This window comes from Akebia trifoliata, chromosome 12 (genome assembly GCF_017979445.1).
Source record: "Akebia trifoliata isolate Shusen 1 chromosome 12, ASM1797944v1, whole genome shotgun sequence".
Classification (NCBI taxonomy): Eukaryota; Viridiplantae; Streptophyta; class Magnoliopsida; order Ranunculales; family Lardizabalaceae; genus Akebia; species Akebia trifoliata.
Genome location: NC_141386.1, coordinates 8,878,183 through 8,898,943, shown reverse-complemented (window position 1 = coordinate 8,898,943; position 20,761 = coordinate 8,878,183). Strand labels below are relative to the sequence as shown.

General features: G+C 37.0%; 1 protein-coding gene across 1 annotated transcript in view; it reads left to right on the top strand.

Moving 5' to 3' along the window:
- The window catches only part of GRV2 (DNAJ heat shock N-terminal domain-containing protein), a 58,306-nt gene that overhangs the window by 14,518 nt on the left and 23,027 nt on the right, over window positions 1-20,761 (top strand). Inside the window, exons 2-11 of the mRNA XM_086418512.1 lie at window positions 1,569-1,802; window positions 1,883-1,970; window positions 6,328-6,536; window positions 7,303-7,404; window positions 7,501-7,563; window positions 7,723-8,144; window positions 8,414-10,238; window positions 12,521-12,883; window positions 17,262-17,402; window positions 20,181-20,573. Of these exons, the coding sequence (XP_086274638.1) occupies window positions 1,569-1,802; window positions 1,883-1,970; window positions 6,328-6,536; window positions 7,303-7,404; window positions 7,501-7,563; window positions 7,723-8,144; window positions 8,414-10,238; window positions 12,521-12,883; window positions 17,262-17,402; window positions 20,181-20,573 (3,840 nt within the window). The remainder of the gene's footprint in view (window positions 1-1,568; window positions 1,803-1,882; window positions 1,971-6,327; window positions 6,537-7,302; window positions 7,405-7,500; window positions 7,564-7,722; window positions 8,145-8,413; window positions 10,239-12,520; window positions 12,884-17,261; window positions 17,403-20,180; window positions 20,574-20,761) is intronic.

The following is a 20,761-nucleotide window of genomic DNA, read 5'->3' as shown; positions in this document are numbered from 1 at the left end:
GCAAGTTGAGAACGGAGAATATGATTCCCCAACCCTTTTAAAGAGGTAACGATATTTTGGAGTTATAAAGCCCCGCTTAAACAAATGTCACAGAGTGACTACCCTCCTGAGGGAGGCTTTCCAACTGTAGAAGTATATTTTGATGGTATACTTAACTCCAAGGGGTTGGCCTCCTAGCAAACCAAGCCTTGATAAGCTCCTCAGGAAGGGTAGGTCAAGTGTTTGAAACCCCACGAAGCTATGCATTCCTTGGGGCCACCCTCCAGGGTCCGGTTGACCCTTAAACTCAACCAGTTGCACGTAGGACTTTCCGAGGGGGCGGTGCATGTGACTATGGGATTAGTCTCACCCAAAAGAAGGGGGGGGGGGGGGGGGGATACCCATGATACTAAAAAAAATAGCCACTTTTCGATGAATACGTCACCTATGCTCCATAGCATCAAACTGCAGTGAAGTATGGGTTTTTTATGCTTTATTGAGATAGGTTTGGCACTAGTACATGCTTGAAGATGGGAAGCTGGAACGATGTACTGTCTGGGATGCTTTGTAAGTTCAACATTTGTCGGTTAATGTAATGGATTATACACTTCTATATGCTCCATTATGACTTTTTGAGGTCTTTACCAAACTGGTTTATGGTCTTGTGGGTTGCTTTCTTTCCTTTCTTGGATACATTTGAATGTTGGGTCCTGTTAATATTCAGGAATACTATTGTTATTTGCAGAGGATTAGTGGTCAGTATTGAGTCTGTTCTAGTTGGTAGCTTTAAGCATCCTGAGATATAAGTTGAGAGAAGGTGCATTAAATTTCAATTTCAAGTGTTATCTTTGGAAATTTTAGTGGATGCACTTGGTAATATTGAGATAATATTAATCTTGATAATAACATTGGTTTATTGTAAATTGCTGGATTGAATATTGGAAATTGATTTATACAGGTATTTGATCAAGAAGTGATTGTAACCTCCAACTTTTAGGGGAGGTGCTGCCAATTTTCTTTGAAATTTTTAGTATAGTTTGGGTTTAAATAGACGTTATATTAATATGCGTAGTTCAAATCTCATAAATAACATAGTTTGAAGGCATAGTATAACATTAGAGGACTAAAAACAGTAAAAGGTTGAATATAAGGGTATTCTGGTCTTTTTTTCAGAAGTCGGGATAGTTCCCAAGCACCATTCTAGCATAAAAGTACTTCATAGAGTTTGGTTCCCAAACACATATCCCGCCCCCGAGTACCTTCTCCAGCTCCTTCAAAAAGTACTTCAGCTCTAGCTCTTTGGCGGAGTACTTTTGGCTTTGCTATCCACACAGGCCCTAACATTCCCAAACCTCCTCCAATCTCAAATAATGTAAACATGAGCTGAATTATGACACTATTATAAGGGAAAACCGATTCAACGACTCCAATAAAGTTTATGTTAAAAACACATGCACTTTTATTATAAACTAAATGTTTTGTTATAGGAAATTTTAGTTTACATCTTGCCACTTGAGTCTGATATGTTTACTTCAATTGTTGAACTAAATGATTTCGTTTTAGAATTCATGTACATATTTTTTGTACAGAAATTGAAGGTAACTGCTGTTGGAGTTGAACTTCTCGAAGCACAATCTGGAGACCTTCGCTGGTGTTTAGATTTTAGAGACATGAATTCACCTTCCATTGTTTTGCTTTCTGATGGGTATGGAAAGAAAGGTATTGAACATGGAGGTTTTGTTCTTTGCCCCCTATATGGAAGAAAGTCTAAAGCATTTCAAGCTGCTTCAGGGACCACAAACACTGCTATTATATCAAATTTGGTATGATCAGAAGGAAGTGTATTTAATTTTTCCAAATGCAGTCTGTTTCAGTCATCTTATATCCGTAGTGTTCTGCACAGACCAAGACTGCGAAATCTATGGTCGGGTTGTCATTATTCGTGGACAGTTCTCAATCGCTCACTGCTGCCGACTATACTAAGCTAAGGGGTATGTCATTAAGTGTTTTTCTTTCTTTCTTTCTTTTTTTTTAGGTTAGTAAAATTTTATTGAAGCATGAAAGCAGAGAACACATAGGAGGTCAAAATGACCTTCCTAAAGAGAAGAAATACAAAACAGACGAAGTCCTGACCAAATCACAAATGACTATCGGAACTAGTACGATACACATGCTCCCATCTAAGTGAGACATCCTCGAAGAGTAGATCCTTAATATAATATTGCTGGTAGGTTATTTATGTGTACAAACTTTTTCCAGCGCAGTAAAACCTTTTTTTTTTCATGTTCATGACTAGTGGTGTTCAGTGTTACATAGTTGCAACAATTAGTTTTTCAGAACCCTGGTCTGGATTCTTAGTTCTTGGTTCAGCATTTTGGCATTGTTGGTCAAAGTTGAATGCTCCACAGATTCTGGTGTCAATACTTCCAGCTTTCTTTAGTTTCTTTTTTTCCTTGCATGATATTAGTTTGTAGTTATCACTTATCATAGGTTATGAGATCTACAATTATCCATTTGGAATTTTTTATGTTGCAAATATACAAGTTCGTTCTTCTTTTATTGGTATGCTATGAAAGCATTATGCATATGTATTTCCTTGTCTGTAGATGTATGATAGATATTGCAAGATACCCATCATATAATCCATGATCCTTAATATTTGGGGTTGTTTTTCGAAGATCTTGTGTTTAGGTGGGAGCTAGCGATCCGTGAGGATAGCTAGCAATTTATTTTTTCCTTTCTTCCTCTTTTTCTTTTGAGGCCTTTTGCCATGTTTGTTGGTATATGATACGCATTGTTTTTTTTTTTTTTTTTTATCGGTAAAAGAAAATATCATTAAAAGTGCTCGAGATGACCAACATAGTAGTACAAGAAACCCACTGGGTCAATCTACAAACCCAGTCCCACCTCCCAATGACGCCTTGAAAGAAGACTCCTTTGAACTCCTCAAACACTTTACACTGGAAAAACATGAAACTTTTAATTGACACAATAATAACCTCCATCGACGCTACCTTCCCACCACACTCAACAAATCGCGACAGGAGTAATGGACCACAGAATCCATTTCACCTCCGGAAAGGAGTAGCCCAGCTGCAGCCAAGATTTGGAGAGTGCTTTTACAGAAACAAGGCCAAAAATAGCCCAAAAGTGCATCCAAACTTCCTGAGCCAACGAACAGTGCAGTGCTGCAAGAGATGGGTAACTGATTCCCCATCCATCTTGCACATTACACAAAAGTTCGGAATATAGAGACCCCTATGAATAAGGCTATCCAGGGTGAGAATGCTGTCCCAAACGCCTGTCTGTCTAAATGAAAAAAAAAAAAAAAAAACTTTCAATAGAACTTTGGGCTCCCAAATAGCAGTAACTGGGAAAGATGACCTTTCCTCCTTCAAAGATCTAGAAAAGGATTTAACCAAAATCGCCCATGTTTAGACACCCTCCAAATCCACCTTTCCCTGATGTCTACAGAAATGGAAGCATCTGCTAACTGAGCGGTCAGAGATACTAACGCCTCCACCTCCCAGTCATTAAACCCTATCGTGAACCCAGAGTCCCAACCACCCATCCCATTAGTGCCCCCCCACAAGCTGGAAATAGCTGTTTTTTTCCCTCAAGAAATGGTAAAAAATGATAGATATTGGTTGTTTGGTGGATCCTACTGAGTTCTATGTTGTAACTTTTCTGAAGTTTGTACATCCCAGCTTTCTCTTCCAGAGGGAGGATACTTTTTAGAATGTTACCATTTGAGCACAACAAGAGGTGGTTTGAATGGAAAAAAACGAGGAGATGCATGCTATTGTTTTGGTCTCACTTCATAATCTTGTTTAGTGTCTCAAGTTGCTTCCCTGCCTCTATTCTCTCCTTGTTTCAGACTTGGACATACCTTGGGTTTTCTTTCTTGGCATCCAAAATAATTCTGTGGAATATCATTCCCTTTTGTTATCTATTGGGGATCTGGAAAGAGAGGATATGTTGTGTTTTTGAAGGGAAGGAAAGACTATTCAAGATTTAGTCATTTTTTATTTTTTGATAAGTGTTCAAGATTTAGTCATTTCAATCTTGGGTTCCTTTTTCTTATGGTTCAAAGTGTATATGGAATTTAGAGGGGTTTTCTTTGTGGATTTCATTGTAAGATGGAACTAGGTTTGTAAGCTTTATTCTGAGTTGGTTGTTTTGTTCGTGTCTTCTTGTATTGGTTGGTCATTTCAACTAGCCTTTCCTTTTATTTATTAAATGTGTACTAATAAAAAAAGCATGTTTCTTTGGTAGAAGCTCTCTAGAGAATATAGTGCTGTTCTTTAAAGATTTTGTTTTTAGGTGGGAACTTATTGTAAAGTGAGATGGGTACCTACTTTCTCGTGTGTAGCCTGTAGTAGTCTGGTAGCTTTCTGGTTTTATTTTATTTTACATTATTGCTAGTGGCTGAGTCAAGGTAGGTCTCCTCAACCTTCTGTGCTTAATTGTGTGTTTTTTTTCCTTATTAAAACCATTATTAGCCTGTCATACTATTTCGACTTTGGGGTGAATGGTTGATACACAGTGAGTTTATCTTAGCTTTATATTGTTTTTTCTTGTTTGATCTTGGTTTTTTTTTGTTTTTGTTTTGATAACCAAAAATTTATTGTGGAGGACAAGAAGTCCTCAAAACAAACAAAAACTGGGAAACAAAGAAGCAAAAACAAGTGAAGAAGGAAAAAAAATAAAAAAATGAAACAACAACCCCAACTGAAGTGGAATCACCCTGTACTGACAAGCTTCCATCTAAACAGAAAACCCTCAAAATGGTACCCCCTAAACTCATGAAACTCTTTACACCAATAAAACATTTACAAAGGATGATCTCCTGCAAAGAGTTAGCCTTCCCTTAGAAAATTCGCCCCTTCCTTTCTTTCCACAAACCCCAACAATAGCTGGGGGAATAAAGTTCCAAAGAATCCTCTCTACTAACAAAGTCAGTGGACTTCCAACAATCAAGTAAACTCAGAATCGAACAAGAGGTACACTAAGAAAGATTGAACAAAGAAAGAAAAAAGCACAAAAAATGATGAGCCACCCCACAATGAAGGAGAAGATGGTTCATTGACTCACCATTAACTTTATAGATAAAACAAAACTCTGCAATAACCAAACTCCTTGTTCTAAGATGATCAATAGTGAGAAGCTTATCCAATGTTGCCAGCCATAAGAAAAATGTGACTTTAGAAGGGAGGACCGAAGACCCAATCGAAGTATAGGGAAAAGGGTACTCCTCACCGGTGTCAAGCAATGAGTAGAAGGATTTTGCACTGGAGAGCCCATTAGAATTATCCACCCAAGTCAAGTTATCCTTCGCCTGAATAGACGAGTCAATTGAAGTTAAAAGGCTGAGAAGGGATGTCACCGTTGGAATCTCTCAATCATTAAAGTTTTTTGGTCATGTAGTGCTGTCTCAGGCAATATGTTTATTTTTTTAAACTTTATTTTTTTATAAGAAAGTGAGCTAGTGTTTAGTAATTAGTTGATGAAGACGGGTTTTGAAGCCAGGTTTTGTATCAACGCTCATGCTTTATCCAACTTAATAAGTTGGCATCTTCCAAAGTAAATAAAGTAAGATGTACCTAGACAAGAGATGGCCAAAATGTTTGAGGGACAAGCTTAAAAGGGCCGGTTATGCATCAATGCTTTGTGAGGCAACTCTTGTCTTGTTTTTTATCTGTTGAAGGCCTTTACTTCTTGTTCCCCTACTATATTTTCTATTTATTTTCCTCCAATTCTATAATATATATGCTTAATGCAGTATTGTCCATCAATTGATTAAATCAATAAAGTAAAGGGCTAGGATCCCTTGACTCCTAAGAATGACTCATGAAAAAAACACATGATCCCAACTCTTAAATTCAAAATCCAATGGTTGAGATTTATTCTCGGAATAAGTATCTCTTAGGTTTGTGTTATCAAAATACTCATAAATCTCAACCATTGAATTTTGTGTTTTAAGGGTTGAGATCGTGTCCTTTTTTTCATGAGTCATTCTTAAAGTGTTAATGGATCCCAATCCTAAAGTAAATAAGTAATGTCTTTAGTAAACACAACAATGTCGAATAGTTGACATATTTGAGAGTTGCTGATTTCAATTTGGAAATCTTTATCCTTCTGTACAAGCAAATGAAAGCTTTGTGCTCTGGCATTATTATTCCCACCCATATATATGTCCCTCGAAAAAAGGAAAAGAAAGATAAGCTTATGAGGTTAGTTTATTATAAAACTTTCTTTGTTCCCGATTTGGAGATATTGCCCTATGCCCCTTCCATTATTTACCAAAAATCAACTTCCATCCCTTCACTGATCTATTACAAAATGCAGCCAAGGAGGCAGTTGGAGCAGAAGAAACCCCTTGTGGAGGATGGTCTGTGACAAGGTTGCGATCTGCTGCTCATGGAACAGTTAATGTATTAGGGTTGAGTTTGGGAATTGGGCCTAAAGGAGGACTCGGGGAGCAAGGGGATGCTGTATCTCGTCAACTCATTCTTACAAAGGCTTCACTTGTTGAAAGACGCCCAGAGAACTATGAGGTGTAAAGTTGTCTCCACATTCATATGTTCTAAAATGCTTCACAGCAATGGGATTTTCTTTATTACTTTGATCTTTATCTTATTGTGCTATTTTATTAGGTTCTGACGAACACTAATTTGTGCTTTTGACGAAATCTTTTTTTTTTTCCAAATCTTGCAAAATCTATTTCAGGCTTGCTTATTTTTCTTGTAGAACTTTGGAAGTTCTTGTTCTGTTGAATCATAATTCTTTCACTGACTGGTGGGTCTGATTATTAATTCTTGATCCCACAAACCCTGGGCTGTTTATGATCAAACTATTAATTGGGTAGGAAAACTGGTTAAGCAATGACCCAGATCTGGATCTACCAGTTTACATCCTCAAGCAGAATACAGTAAGATTAGCCAGTATTGTGAAAAAAATGAAATAAAATTAATTCTTTCATATTGTTTAAACTACTTTTTAAGATTTATGACCCATATTAATGCATTTGGTTGGGCAATTTGATGATTTACTCTATAATGCCACATAATTTACCATCTTGGCCAACAATATGAAGAAACTCAGGTGCTGTCATTTGCACCTCCTTTGTCTTGGTCTCTTGTTACGATATCTTGATATTCTTGCAGTTCTTCCCAGATTTTCTTGGCTTTAATCATGTCAATTCAAGGGGTTATTTATGTAGTCTAATATGTAGATATTGGGGCACCTTTCAAAAAAAAATAAATGTAGATATTGGGGTTCTGTCAAGTATTCCAGTTGAGTATCTCTGTTGGATGTGTGCAGGTGGTCATTGTTCGTCCTTTATCCACAGTAAGCTCTCTTGTTCGATTTACTGAGGAGCCACAGATGTTTGCAATTGAATTCAATGATGGTTGCCCCATTCACGTAAGCATTTCTACATCATTCTTTTCTTTCCTTTTCCCTTCATATTTGAAAAAAAGTAGGCCAGGTGGGCACTAATATGTATGGCTTGAATTTCAGGTTTATGCAAGCACATCTCGTGATAGCTTACTTGCTTCGGTTCGGGATGTTTTACAAACGGAAGTAGGTAGATGTGTGTTCTTTTTGACATTAGATGGGTTTTTACTTAGATATATGATTTTAGCCCTGTTGTTAGCATTCCTTGTTTTCTCGCATGACTTCTGGTGCTTCTGATAGTCACATATGGTGATTGTGATGCATTTCTGGATTGATGTTGTGCAGGGTCAGTGCCCTGTTCCAGTATTACCAAGGCTGACCATGCCTGGTCATCGTATCGATGCTCCTTGCGGGAGAGTTTATTTGCAATTACAACAATCTCCTGTTGGACCACAACGCTCTGTTGCTGACATGGAAAGCACATCTATGTATTTGAAACATCTAGCTGCAGCTGCTAAAGATGCTGTTGCTGAAGGGGGTTCAATTCCTGGCTCAAGAGCCAAACTATGGCGTAGAATAAGGGAATTCAATGCATGCGTACCTTATAGTGGTGTACCTCCTTCCATAGAAGTACCCGAGGTTACTTTAATGGCCTTAATTACAATGCTTCCAGCAACACCCAATCTTCCTCCAGATTCAGCTCCCCTACCTTCTCCTTCACCTAAAGCAGCTGCAACAGTGATGGGTTTCATTGCATGCTTACGCAGGTCCGTAGTGACAAGAATCTGCGATTTATTGAAAAAGTCACGATTAAATCACTATTTTTAAAAAAAAATCACGGGTTATTTTTGTTTTTATCTAAGGATTTTTTTTTTTCATTTAATATATAAAACACATTTTTTATTATATTTTTATACTTAAAATAATTGTTTTTTACCTTTTACTTTATTCGATGTTTTCCCTACTTTAGTTGAATTTTTCTGAAAATTTCTCTTGCTGAATTATTCCTGAACCCTGACTTTGTCACTATATGCAGGTTACTAGCGTCACGAAGTGCAGCTTCACATGTGATGTCATTTCCTGCTGCGGTTGGAAGAATAATGGGTCTACTGAGGAATGGTTCAGAGGGTGTAGCAGCTGAAACAGCTGGACTTGTTGCTGTACTCATTGGTGGGGGTCCCGGTGATACAGCTATATATATGGATTCAAAAGGCGAGCGACATGCTACAATCATGCACACCAAGTCTGTATTATTTGCACACCAGAATTATGTCACCATCCTTGTCAACAGGTTGAAACCCATGTCTGTATCGTCTTTATTATCAATGTCTGTTGTTGAGGTTCTCGAGGCTATGCTTTGTGAACCACACGGTGAAACTACACAGTACACTACTTTTGTTGAGTTATTACGCCAAGTGGCGGGTTTGCGACGACGTTTGTTTGCATTGTTTGGACATCCTGCCGAAAGTGTAAGAGAAACAGTAGCTGTTATTATGCGTATAATTGCAGAAGAAGATGCAATTGCAGCGGAATCCATGCGTGGTGCTGCCTTGCGCGATGGGGCTTTGTTGAGACACATGTTGCATGCTTTTTTCCTTCCTGCTGGTGAACGTCGTGAAGTTAGTCGACAACTTGTAGCTCTTTGGGCTGATTCTTATCAACCCGCTCTTGATTTGTTGTCTAGAGTTCTTCCACCTGGGCTTGTTGCTTATTTGCATACACGGTTTGATGGCTTTTTACCTGAAGATGAACACAGCCCTACTAATCAAGAAGCTCCTTCAACTAGGAGAAGACAGAGACGTATACTTCAGCAGAGGAAAGGTCGCACACTGAGAGGGTTAACATCTCAGGAGTATGCTTTACCCGTTGTTGATAATGTTGAAGTTGGCGATCCAGGCAAGCACCACATAAGTTATGGTTCTTTAAAAGGACCAGATAACTATCAAAGATCTGCTCCAGATTCGATTTCTGGAGAAGTTTCTGCCATTGGAGGAACTCTTGGTGACTCTTCCTCCACTGGGCATCAACAACCTGATCATTCGATTGCTGCGGCTTCTGCTGACGCAGCCTCATTGAGTATATCTCAAGCAATGGATTCAAAAGCTTCAGATTCTATTGATTCTGATGCCAATTTGGTTTCTTCCCTAAACTCGGGCCTGCCTACTCCTGCTCAGGTTGTTGTGGAGAACACACCTGTGGGTTCTGGAAGACTATTATGCAACTGGCCTGAATTTTGGCGAGCTTTTAGTCTAGATCATAACCGTGCAGACTTGATATGGAATGAACGTACAAGACAAGAACTAAGAGAAGCTTTGCTATCCGAGGTTCATAAACTAGATGTTGAGAAGGAACGGACTGAAGATATTGGTTCTGTAGGGACAACAATTGATGTTATGACTGGAAACGATGGTGTGCCTCAGGTATCATGGAACTACACGGAATTTTCAGTTAGCTACCCCAGTTTATCCAAAGAAGTTTGTGTGGGTCAGTATTATCTACGGTTGCTTCTTGAGAGTGGAAGCAGTGGTCGGGCCCAAGATTTTCCACTACGTGACCCGGTTGCATTTTTTAGAGCACTATATCACAGATTCTTATGTGATGCAGACATAGGGCTTACTGTGGATGGTGCTGTTCCTGATGAATTGGGCTCATCTGACGATTGGTGTGATATGGGGAGGTTAGATGGTTTTGGTGGTGGTGGAGGCTCTTCAGTTCGAGAGCTATGTGCAAGGGCAATGTCAATTGTATATGAGCAGCATCATATAACAATAGGCCCTTTTGATGGTACTGCTCATATTACAGTTCTTTTAGATAGGACTGATGACCGAGCTTTGAGGAACCGTCTACTACTACTACTAAAGGTATGTTTACCAAATATAATATCAAAGCAATACATTCATTATATATACTAGATGATGTTTTTTGGTGAATATTTTGCCTTTTTTTTTTCTTGTCCGTTTTTGTTGGCCAAGATCGTTTAGAAAGTATTTCATAATAAGTTATATGATCAGGAGCCAGCTATAATAATTAAGCTATGCTTACCTGTTCTAGTTTAGTTAGTGTTCATGGTGAGAGACCAGAAATCATGTTTTTGGTGGATAATTTGGAGGTGCTGTCTAATCCCTTGGGCAGTGTTATAGGATCTTTGTTGTTGAGTTACTTTTATTCCATTAGGAGTTAGTTACCGTTCTACAGCTATTTGGGATTCAGTCAGAGAGATTTGGCAGGATACCAGCCTTTGGGAAATCCTGATACCTACCGAAAGGAGGTATGCCATGCTAATCAAAAGCACTCTTTCAAATATTTGAGTTTCTGTTATCTTTTTTCTATTCAGACGTGTGTTGTGGAGGAGTGGGAAAGGTTGATAAGGAGATTTCTCATGGAATGGTTAAGAAGAAGCCTCTAATTATCACTTGGTGGATTGGAAGGTTTTGAGCATCCAAACGGTTTGGAAGCTCAAGAGATGAGTATGCAATGCTGGGGAAGGGGCTTCGGAAATATGGGAAATGAGATTCTAATCATTGGAAGATAGCTATCTCATTGAAATGTTGAAGCGTGAATGTAGGTTGGGATAGAAAAGTGGTTAGTTAGTCTATCTTATGTGTGTATTTGATCTTGTTGCTAACTTGATGAATTGCCCTTGTGATTACCATTTTACCTTCTAAATGATGAGTGGAGGGTATGGTTTTTGAACTCGAGATGGTTCTTTCATGGTTCAATTCCTTCTGTTATTTGGGGTTCCAAACTCTTTAATGTTGACAGCTTCTTCTGCCAAAATAGTCCATAGACAACCTATAAAACACATTAGGGAAGTTTTTATTGAATCTTGTTCCATGTGCAATGCCGGTGTAATTTTTTAGTCACCCTTTGCTCCATTGTGATCAGTCAGAGCTCTTTGGCTTTCCTTTCATTATGAGATGATGTTATTTTGGATTTTTCTAATGCTAGTGTCAGCTTTTTAGTAGCTTGTACATGATTTGTGGCCTTGGATGGAAGGAGAGGCATTGAAGGGTAGTTGAAGGCAAGGAGGAAGATGACATCCATGGTGGTACCCCTGATATTAAAGCACATTTGGTTTATTGTTCCGAGCGTTCCAAGGAATGGAGGGGGTTATCTTTTATATTTTGGGTATGTTTGATTGCACATGGAAAATAGGGTGGAAAATCAATTTTCATGGAAAATGACATTTTTGAAGTGTTTGATTGCACATGGAAATGGAAATTCATTTTCCACCCCCTTCAAAAAGTCCACCAAAACATGGATTTCACTTTCCCACCCATATGGGTGGGAAAGTGAAATCCACCCATATTTTCCATCCCCAATTCTTCCCCACTCATATCTTCTTCTTCCCTACCACCACCACCACCATTACACTAACCTCGTCGTCGTCACCATCGCCGTCGTCATCTCCGTCTCCGTTATCATCATCTCCGGCCATCTTCTCTCTCTCTCACCGCCTTCGCCGCCACCGCCACCACCACCACCACCACCACTTTCTCCCCCCATCTTCCTCATCATCTTCTTCCTTACTTACCTCCGCCGCCGCCACCATCACCACCACGTTCTCCCATCTTCTTCCTCACTTATCTCCATCGTGGCCGTTGCCGTTGCCGCCACCGTAGCCGTCGCAACCACCCTCGCCGTCGCCACTGCCATCGCCGCCACATCCTCCTCCCTCCCTCTTCCTCCTCATCTTCTTTTTCCTCTCCCCCTCCTCCTCTTCTTCTTTTTTCTCATATTTTTCCATGATTTTATCCAAGTAAAATCAAACAATGGAATTTGATTTTCCAACCCTACTTATTTTCCACAACTATTTTTCCATGGATTTCAAATTCCATGGAAAGTCACTTTCCATGCAATCAAACATACCCTTTATGTTTTTTTATCAGGATTTTGTTTTCATGTTAGATTTCTTGAATATTGGGTTCAAGGGGATTTGAACCTAGGACCTGGGAACACACTCTACACATCTTAGCAACTTATCTAAGATATATTAAATAAATAAATTGTTGCTTCTCTATTAGAAAATATTTCTTTATTATATCTTGATGCATTGCCATTGACAAGGCTCCGGCATAGGATTGTTCATTGAATTTTGGGCACCAGTTTGTAAGATGGTTAGTAAGTTTTCCTGTCTGTGCAGGTCTTGATGAAGGTTTTATCAAATGTCGAGGCTTGTGTCTTGGTCGGAGGTTGTGTATTAGCTGTTGATCTCCTGACAGTAGCTCATGAGGCTTCTGAAAGGACTTCTATTCCTTTACAATCTAATCTGATAGCTGCAAGTGCTTTCATGGAGCCGCTTAAGGAATGGTTGGTTATTGGTAAGGATGGTGTGCAAGTTGGACCAATGGAGAAGGATGCCATCAGAAGGTTCTGGTCAAAGAAAGAAATTGATTGGTCAACCAGGTGCCGGGCATCTGGGATGCTCGATTGGAAGAAATTGCGTGATATCCGTGAACTTCGTTGGGCACTGGCCGTTCGTGTTCCAGTTCTCACGTCGACTCAGGTATTGTTAATGTTATATTAGATTCATAAAGTGAAGGATACTGTAATTATCTGTCCTGATGTTGAGCTTTACTTGTAGTATATATATAATATTGGGCAGGTGCAAATATATGGGTTAGAAGTTTCGGAATGGGCTTTTGTTAGGATGATCTCTTTGGTGAGAAGATCATGCTCACCAAAAATCAGCCTATTCCAAAACTTCTAACACCATCAAAAGTGATTTACAAAAATTGAATGGTCCACGATTCTTTAATTTGTAAACTAGGGTTAGAAATTTCAAAATGAGCTGATTTTTGGAGAGGATGATCTCTTCACCGTAGAGATCATCCTCACAAAAAATCAGCTCATTCCAAAGCTTCTAACCCATGTTTTGAAAAATGTTTGGCAAACTTTAGGGCTGCTGAACAGCTCCCTATATATATATATATATATATCGATAGATATGGATGTTGTATTTTTCTACTACATATTTCCACAAAATATACCGGAATTATTCCATTTCCACAAGGTCCGATAGGAAATTTAAGCAACAGTTTCTTTATGTATATATTTCGGTGAAATCTACTATTCATTTCGCTAAATATTACTTTTAATGGTGAATTTCGACTGAAATATGGAGTGGCATCGTATATTTTGATGAATAGTAAACTCAAGACTGAAATATTCATATAACACACATGTAATCATCCATATTTTTATTAGTTAGATATATTAGTAATTTATTCATACACTAGACGTTGCCCGTGCTGTAGGCACGGACATCCTCTCTCGGGTTAAGGGGTAAAAATGTAGAAAATAAAATTGGAGGGGTATTATTGAAATTTTTTAAGGTTGAAGACGTAAAAGATGAAAAATAATAAAGTGGGTTAAAGGGGAAAAAAAAATATGGGAAAGTTATAGGGGGTGAAGTGTAAAGCAAATAAAGTCCCACAAAATTATAGCTTGATGGGTTTTTTAATTGGTAAAAGTGAAAAAATTAAGTTGGAAGGGTATTATTAAAGAATTTTGAGGTTAAAGGGATAAAAGATGAAACATAATAAAGTAGTTTAAAAATGACAAAAGAGGAAATATAGTAAAGTTAAAAGGAGTGAAGAGTAAAGGAAATAAAATGGGCCCCACAAAACTATAGCTTGATGGGAGGTTTAACCTAGTTGGATTTGTCTCCCACAATAATGGGCCCTAATGGTGTTATTAATTTTATTTTAGGCTAAGTGGTATGAAATAAAAAAATAATAAAATGAGTTAAAGAGGAGATATAATAGAGTTAGAGGGAGTGAAGAGGAAAGACAAAAAGTGTGGATGAGACATTTGTCCAACCACAAAATTGTAGTTAAGGGGACAATTATCTCCAACTCAAAAAACACAAAATTATAGCGACTCATTATGTTTTATTATATAGATATTTAAAAGATAAAAATATATATGATAATGAGAAAATATATTATTTATGGATTATAATAATGTGACAATGTAGTATATGAATGGGGTTATTCTCATTTCCAAGAAGCATGTAGTTGTTTTAGGTGTCTGACTCTTATAAATGTATGCCAACCTAGAACGAAATGTTATTAATCTTCATTTCTTTAATTCATATGGCTGCTTATTATGATTTTATGACCTATGAGAGTGTTTTCATGTATATTTTATCATTTCTTGTACTTTCAATGAAAACTTCCTGAACATTTCTATCGTTTCATAATATTTCCATCATTTTCTTTAAATTGTATTGATTTCCACATTGATCAAAATATTTCCATTTCCAAGATGACCAAAATAGACATTGAAATCAAAATTTAATACCTTGGATATAAGATAAAATGAGCTGGAGGTCAAGGTGACCATCATTGTCAAATGTAATTGCATATGCCATTTCTAGGAATAAGATTGCATATGCCATCATGGCATATGTGATTAGATCATTATGTCATCACATACTACATTATGTGATTCCTATTTTCCAATGGTCAAAATTTTGACCTTGGCAATAACTTATTATTATTATTTTTATAATTATCCCCATTATCACTTCACCTCCTTATTCCTATAACATTCTAACCTATTTTTATTCTCATTTTAACTCAAGTTTACATTCATTTTATATCCCATTTAAGTTTTAATTATTTTTCTATTAATTGTTTTTTACCATCTAACTACATTCTCTACTTCTTGTACTCCTTAAATCACCTGTATCAAGATCTAGATGCAAGAATCAAGATTCAAATACATTGTTAAAGGATTTTTTGCAACATTCAAGAAGTAATATTCATGTGTTCCTTGTTCTCGTTTTGTTTTTATTTGAGTTTATGCATTCTTACAAACTTGTTAACCATCAAAATATAATAAATAATGAAAGTGAAAATAAAAGACTTCAAAAAGTATTTTCTATAACTATTGTAATATTTGCAAAATTTTCCAATTATCCTTCTCTTTTTTCTTGTTTTCCTATTTTTATGATGAAAAAACACAATATATTGTGCGACCAAATATGCGCACATGTGTTGATTGGATATGCTATTTGACAACATTGAAGGTGACCTTCCTATTACAGAAGATAAAGAGAAAAACAAAAACCAGAAAGCAAGAGACAACCGCATAAACAGAAACGGAACAACAACAAAATCTAAATTAAAGAATCTCCCTTAGACACCAAGGCCTATATAAATAGAGAACCCTGAAGAAAATTCTGTTGAATTCCTTGAAAACTCTTCTTCAGAAGAATATGAACCCAAGGATGTTGATGGTAACTTCTGGCCATGAATGTTCACTCCCCTCAAAAGTTTTGTTGTTTTCTTCCTTTCAAATACCCAACACAAAACAAAAGAAGTTAGTCTCCAATGAATATTGTTTGTATTAACAAAAGGAGACTCAAGAAACTGCACTTCTTCAAATATTGAGGATACTAATATCAGGAAACCATAAGAAATGTGGAAAATTGACATAAAATTGGACCAAATTTGATGGGAGAAGGAGCGATAAATGAAGAGATGATTGACTGATCAACTATTGACTTTGTAGGGCACCAAAGTTCGGTGGGATACTGCCTCGAAGGATGACTTGTTCCAAAGTCAAATACTGTTAACAAACTAAAAAACAAAAAGCATTCATTAAACTTTTGAAGGGACTTTAGTGCATTGCCCCACACTGATCTAGGAGGGAACCAAAACGATCTTTCTGGGGCAAGAGATTCATAGAAGGATTTAATCAAAACGATCCCATTCTTGGTTCCTTCCCACATTCAGTAATCATCAATCTCCTATTGGATGTGGACAAGAGATGCAGAGGAAGTAAGCCTAGTAAAGGACACCATCTCCCAGTCATTGCATGATCATCTGAGACTCAAGAGTCCCAGGAAACTCTTGAGCCATTTGACAACAATTTCTTTGAAGAGATCTCATTCAATTTCTTTGAAGAGATGATGTGGTACACCAACAATCTTCCCAGTACCGGATTCTAGACCCTCTCCCAACTTTAAAAACAATCTTACTTCGGAATAGAGGGAGAACTTGTTGATGGACCAAACATTTTATTTTATTTTGTGAGTGTAACTATGGTAATCAAAAGTTCATCCATAGCGTACAATAAAATTCAAAGCATGAGAAATTTGTAGGTGTATTATTGATAATGTAGCAGCCCTTTGCCAAATGGCCCTCTTAAACTTGACATAATTTCTTGAAACATTTAGAGCTCAAAAACTTCAAATGTTGAAAAAACAATTTATTATGGATGTAATTTTGTGTTGAATATATGTGAATTGTAGGGCTGGCAACGGATTGGTACCAGATCATTACCACTCCAATACCGATCCAATTTTTTTTTTAAATATGTATCTTATCTGATCGGATCGGATTAATGAATATGTGAACTGAATCTGATCCGCTGCATTTCATCCTCAACCCAAAAACGATCCAACCTGTTTTGAACACATGTCTTGGATTTAAATAATCAATGTTCAAAAAAATTTAAAAAATATAATATCATATAAAATTTAAAAAAAAATCCTTTTTCAACTAGAAATATAGGGGGAAACCAAAAAGACTAAAACATGTATCTATATGTATAAATTAAGAATAAAAAAATATTAAAATATTTTTGAATCAGATTATTTTCAGAGTGGATTGGAGTACATCCAAGAATCCGATTTTTCATGTTTTTATTTGATCAGATTGGTTTGGACATTGGGTATATTTCGGATCATTGCCAGCCCTAGTGAATTTTCTTATTCTTAGAAGTAATTTCACTTACCATTTTACTTATTTAATAAATCAGATGTTTGTAGCTTTTTGACCAGTTCATCATCATTGGTCAGCTTTTTTATTTTTTATTTTTTATATCTGATTGATATCCATTGATACTTTTTAACGGATGGATCTTTCATTTAGGTAGGGGAAGCTGCATTGTCCATATTGCATAGCATGGTATCTGCACATTCTGATCTAGATGATGCTGGGGAGATAGTAACCCCGACACCTAGAGTAAAGCGGATCTTGTCAAGTTCACGTTGCCTTCCACATGTTGCACAGGTAAAAGTCTCTCTTTTTTTTTTTTTGATTTGAAGAAGTGGTAGCTATGATTGTTGTCATGGAATTGAAATTCATTAAGGATATAAAATTTTCTATTTTTTCGAAAAATCTATGCAAGTATTTTATCTTGGCAAACTTAACTCTACGACTGTTGGACATCATACCATTCAAAGTAATGGACAATGTCTTACAGCCAATCAAAAAAGACTTTGGGGTCCAGTCGACCTTCAAAGCTTGGGGCCTCAATCTTGATGGTTCTCATCATTCGGGATCATAAAGATATCAAAATTAGTCATTGATCGACCTCGTGCTGGACCTTGGCCTGTACCACACCCTGAATTATGAGACTACTACTCATCTAAATCGTCATGGTCGTTCTGGAAGGAGGCCTCAAAATTGGTTAGACAGACATTGGCAGTTTTGTTTTGTGCGTCCATCCTACTCAATGTTTTCCAAACGAGTAGTCAGAGCTTTTAGCATTCCAGTGATCTGATTGACATCCATGTTAGGTTGATAACTCCTACCATTAAGTGGAGAAGCTCTGAAGGGATTCCCAAAGTGTCCTATTCTATCATTGCAATGCAGAAAAAAGATAAATGAATCTTATTTCTATATGTAAGACACAAGAATCGTATATTAGCCCGAAGATTTGTTAACCGAAGTTTACTTAGGACTATAGCAAACTGACCTAATATAATAAGATTGAAATCCAATTGCAAATTACTAGGAACAATATTAAACATAGAATTAAAGCTAAATCTAGTACAATTACTTTGAAAAATCTAACAAGCAAATATGATCTAATTCACAACCAACTAACATAAACAATGTTGGATCCCAAAATATTCGAGCAAGGGTTTGTCTATAAAAAACCTTCACTTCCGCTAGTTTAGGGGTTCCAAACCAATTAACAGTTGGTTTTGTTTTTATCCTTCCGAGGATTTCAAGAAACATTTTTGGCCCAAATGGTTATATCTAAAGGAAATCAAGTTTAGACTGAGTTAGTTCAAAGTTCATCATGAAGAAATTTCCAGTTGTAGTTTTGAAATTAAATAAAAAATAAAATAGAAGGAACAAGCTTAGGGAAATGATTTATGGTTGAACTAAGGTTTATGTTTGTAAAATTAGGGATGGGTAATGTTTCTTCTAGAGGATAATGAGGTTTGGATGGCTCAGTTTGGTTTTAAAGGTGGTTGAATAGGCCAGGCTGGGTTTGGGCAGGGCTAGTGTATGGTAAGTTCAAGTAGGTTGGGGACACATGTTATAGGTTCAAAAGGGTTGTACAAGCATTTTGTAGGTTCGATTGGTGTAAAGAATGCATGTGAGGTTTGGATGGGTATAAGGGGTGTTATTGAGTTTTGGATTGGGTTTAGGTTAGGTTTCCAGCAGTTGATTAGGGTTTAGAGAGGTTTGGCCGGACCTAGTGTTGTAAATATGAGGTTTTCAAGTAGAAAAGAGAGAAGAATAGGGGAAAGATTTGTACCTGGAAATTGTGAAGAAAACTCTACGATTTTCCTTGGATTCACACAATCAATTCTCTGTAGAACTTAAAAAATGATAAATTTAATTCATCTATCCTTAATAAAATCTCTACAGCAAGTATTTATATATTCTCTACATCCTCTAACTAATCTCAGTCATCAAAACTGACCTATGGTCAAGATTAAACATAGTATGACCAACTAATCAAGTATTTAAATTAAAACTTCTTAACTAAACTCATGGCTGGAATATAAATAACAAATAAATCTGTAGCTGAAAAATAATGTAACTAAATACTAACTAATCCTAAAATAAGGCCTAATGGGCCTTCCATGTTCCATAAAAGTAGCCCATTGCAGCTTCCCAATGTGGGATTTTCCTAATACCATGAAAATGGGGTTTCTTACCTCTTATGCTCCACTAAATCTTGAACTAAGCCCAAATAGAGATCATCCAACCACAGTGATAGTTGCAGGACTCTCCTCATTTGATAGACTCTATATGATGTTGTCCTTATGGCCTCATCACTTCTCCATTTGTTGGGGTATTGGGAATGAAAATAATGGTCGTATTTTCAAGAATAGGGCGCATTAATTGCTGAATATTATTGTAGAAATTTAGGTTCCTCTTCTTCAGGTATAAACTTTTCAAGTGAGTTTATGGTGTTTTGTTTGAAGATTGTTTGGGCATGGGTGTGCAGTATTTCAATAGAGTAGTTATTCGGGGCTCGCGGTCCTACCTTTATATATGGTTGATCAAGTGACCATCTTTATAATGAAATTTAACTAATAAAAATAAATAGAAATAATCGGACCCAAAACCTGCAAATTCGGGAGAAGCCGAAGTCCAAAAATAGGGTAAGAACTTCATCTAAGGGTATCTTCTTTCCATAAAAACTATCTTATTCCTGTCCTTTTAAATCGTTTATACATAACTAAAAGTGGGAGAAGTTTCATATGATTCTCCATATAAGCCATTGGCTTTACTTAAACTTAAAAAGAGTTAAAAGACTCAAGAAGACTTCATTACTTGTGTTCTGTTTACAAAATTTTCAAATGCATCTGAATCATCACGTTTCATATCCTTATTCCAAGCTTTCCGTTGTCCATGTTATATTTATTTATGGTAAATGGTGTAAATATTTCAGATGCTACACGTCTGGGAGTTTCAGCTTTTTTGTGTATCTTGTATTTAATGTGGGAACCTTTTGGCTCAACTCACTCGTTTTATGTTGCGATGAAGACTGTATTTGACTTTTCGATGTCTATTTATTTTCTCGTTGTGAAAACCATTTAGGCTCTGCTTACTGGGGAACCAAGCATTGTTGAAGGTGCTGCTGCTTTGCTGAAGGCTGTTGTTACAAGAAATCCCAAGGCAATGATACGACTGTATAGCACTGGTGTATTTTACTTTGCCTTGACGTATCCTGGATCTAATCTCCTTTCAATTGCACAACTCTTTGCTGTGACACATGTCCATCAAGCATTTCATGGTGGTGAAGAGGCAGCTGTTTCCTCTTCACTATCATTGGCAAAGCGTAGTGTATTGGGTGTGCTTCTGCCTGAATCCTTATTGTATGTATTGGAGCGGAGTGGGCCATCTGCATTTGCAGCAGCAATGGTTTCCGATTCTGATACTCCAGAGATCATATGGACTCACAAAATGCGAGCAGAACATTTGATTCGTCAGGTAATTCACTTAAGGCATGTTATTTGTTGGCTTGTTTAGAGCTTAAAATGGGTCAGGTCCGGGCCAGATCTGAGTATATCCATATCCAGATCCAAATTTTGTATCCGGATCTGTATACGAATCCGACTCAGAACCTACTAGCTAAAACCATATCCGAACCATTTTTTTTCACTAAATCTGGATCCGAT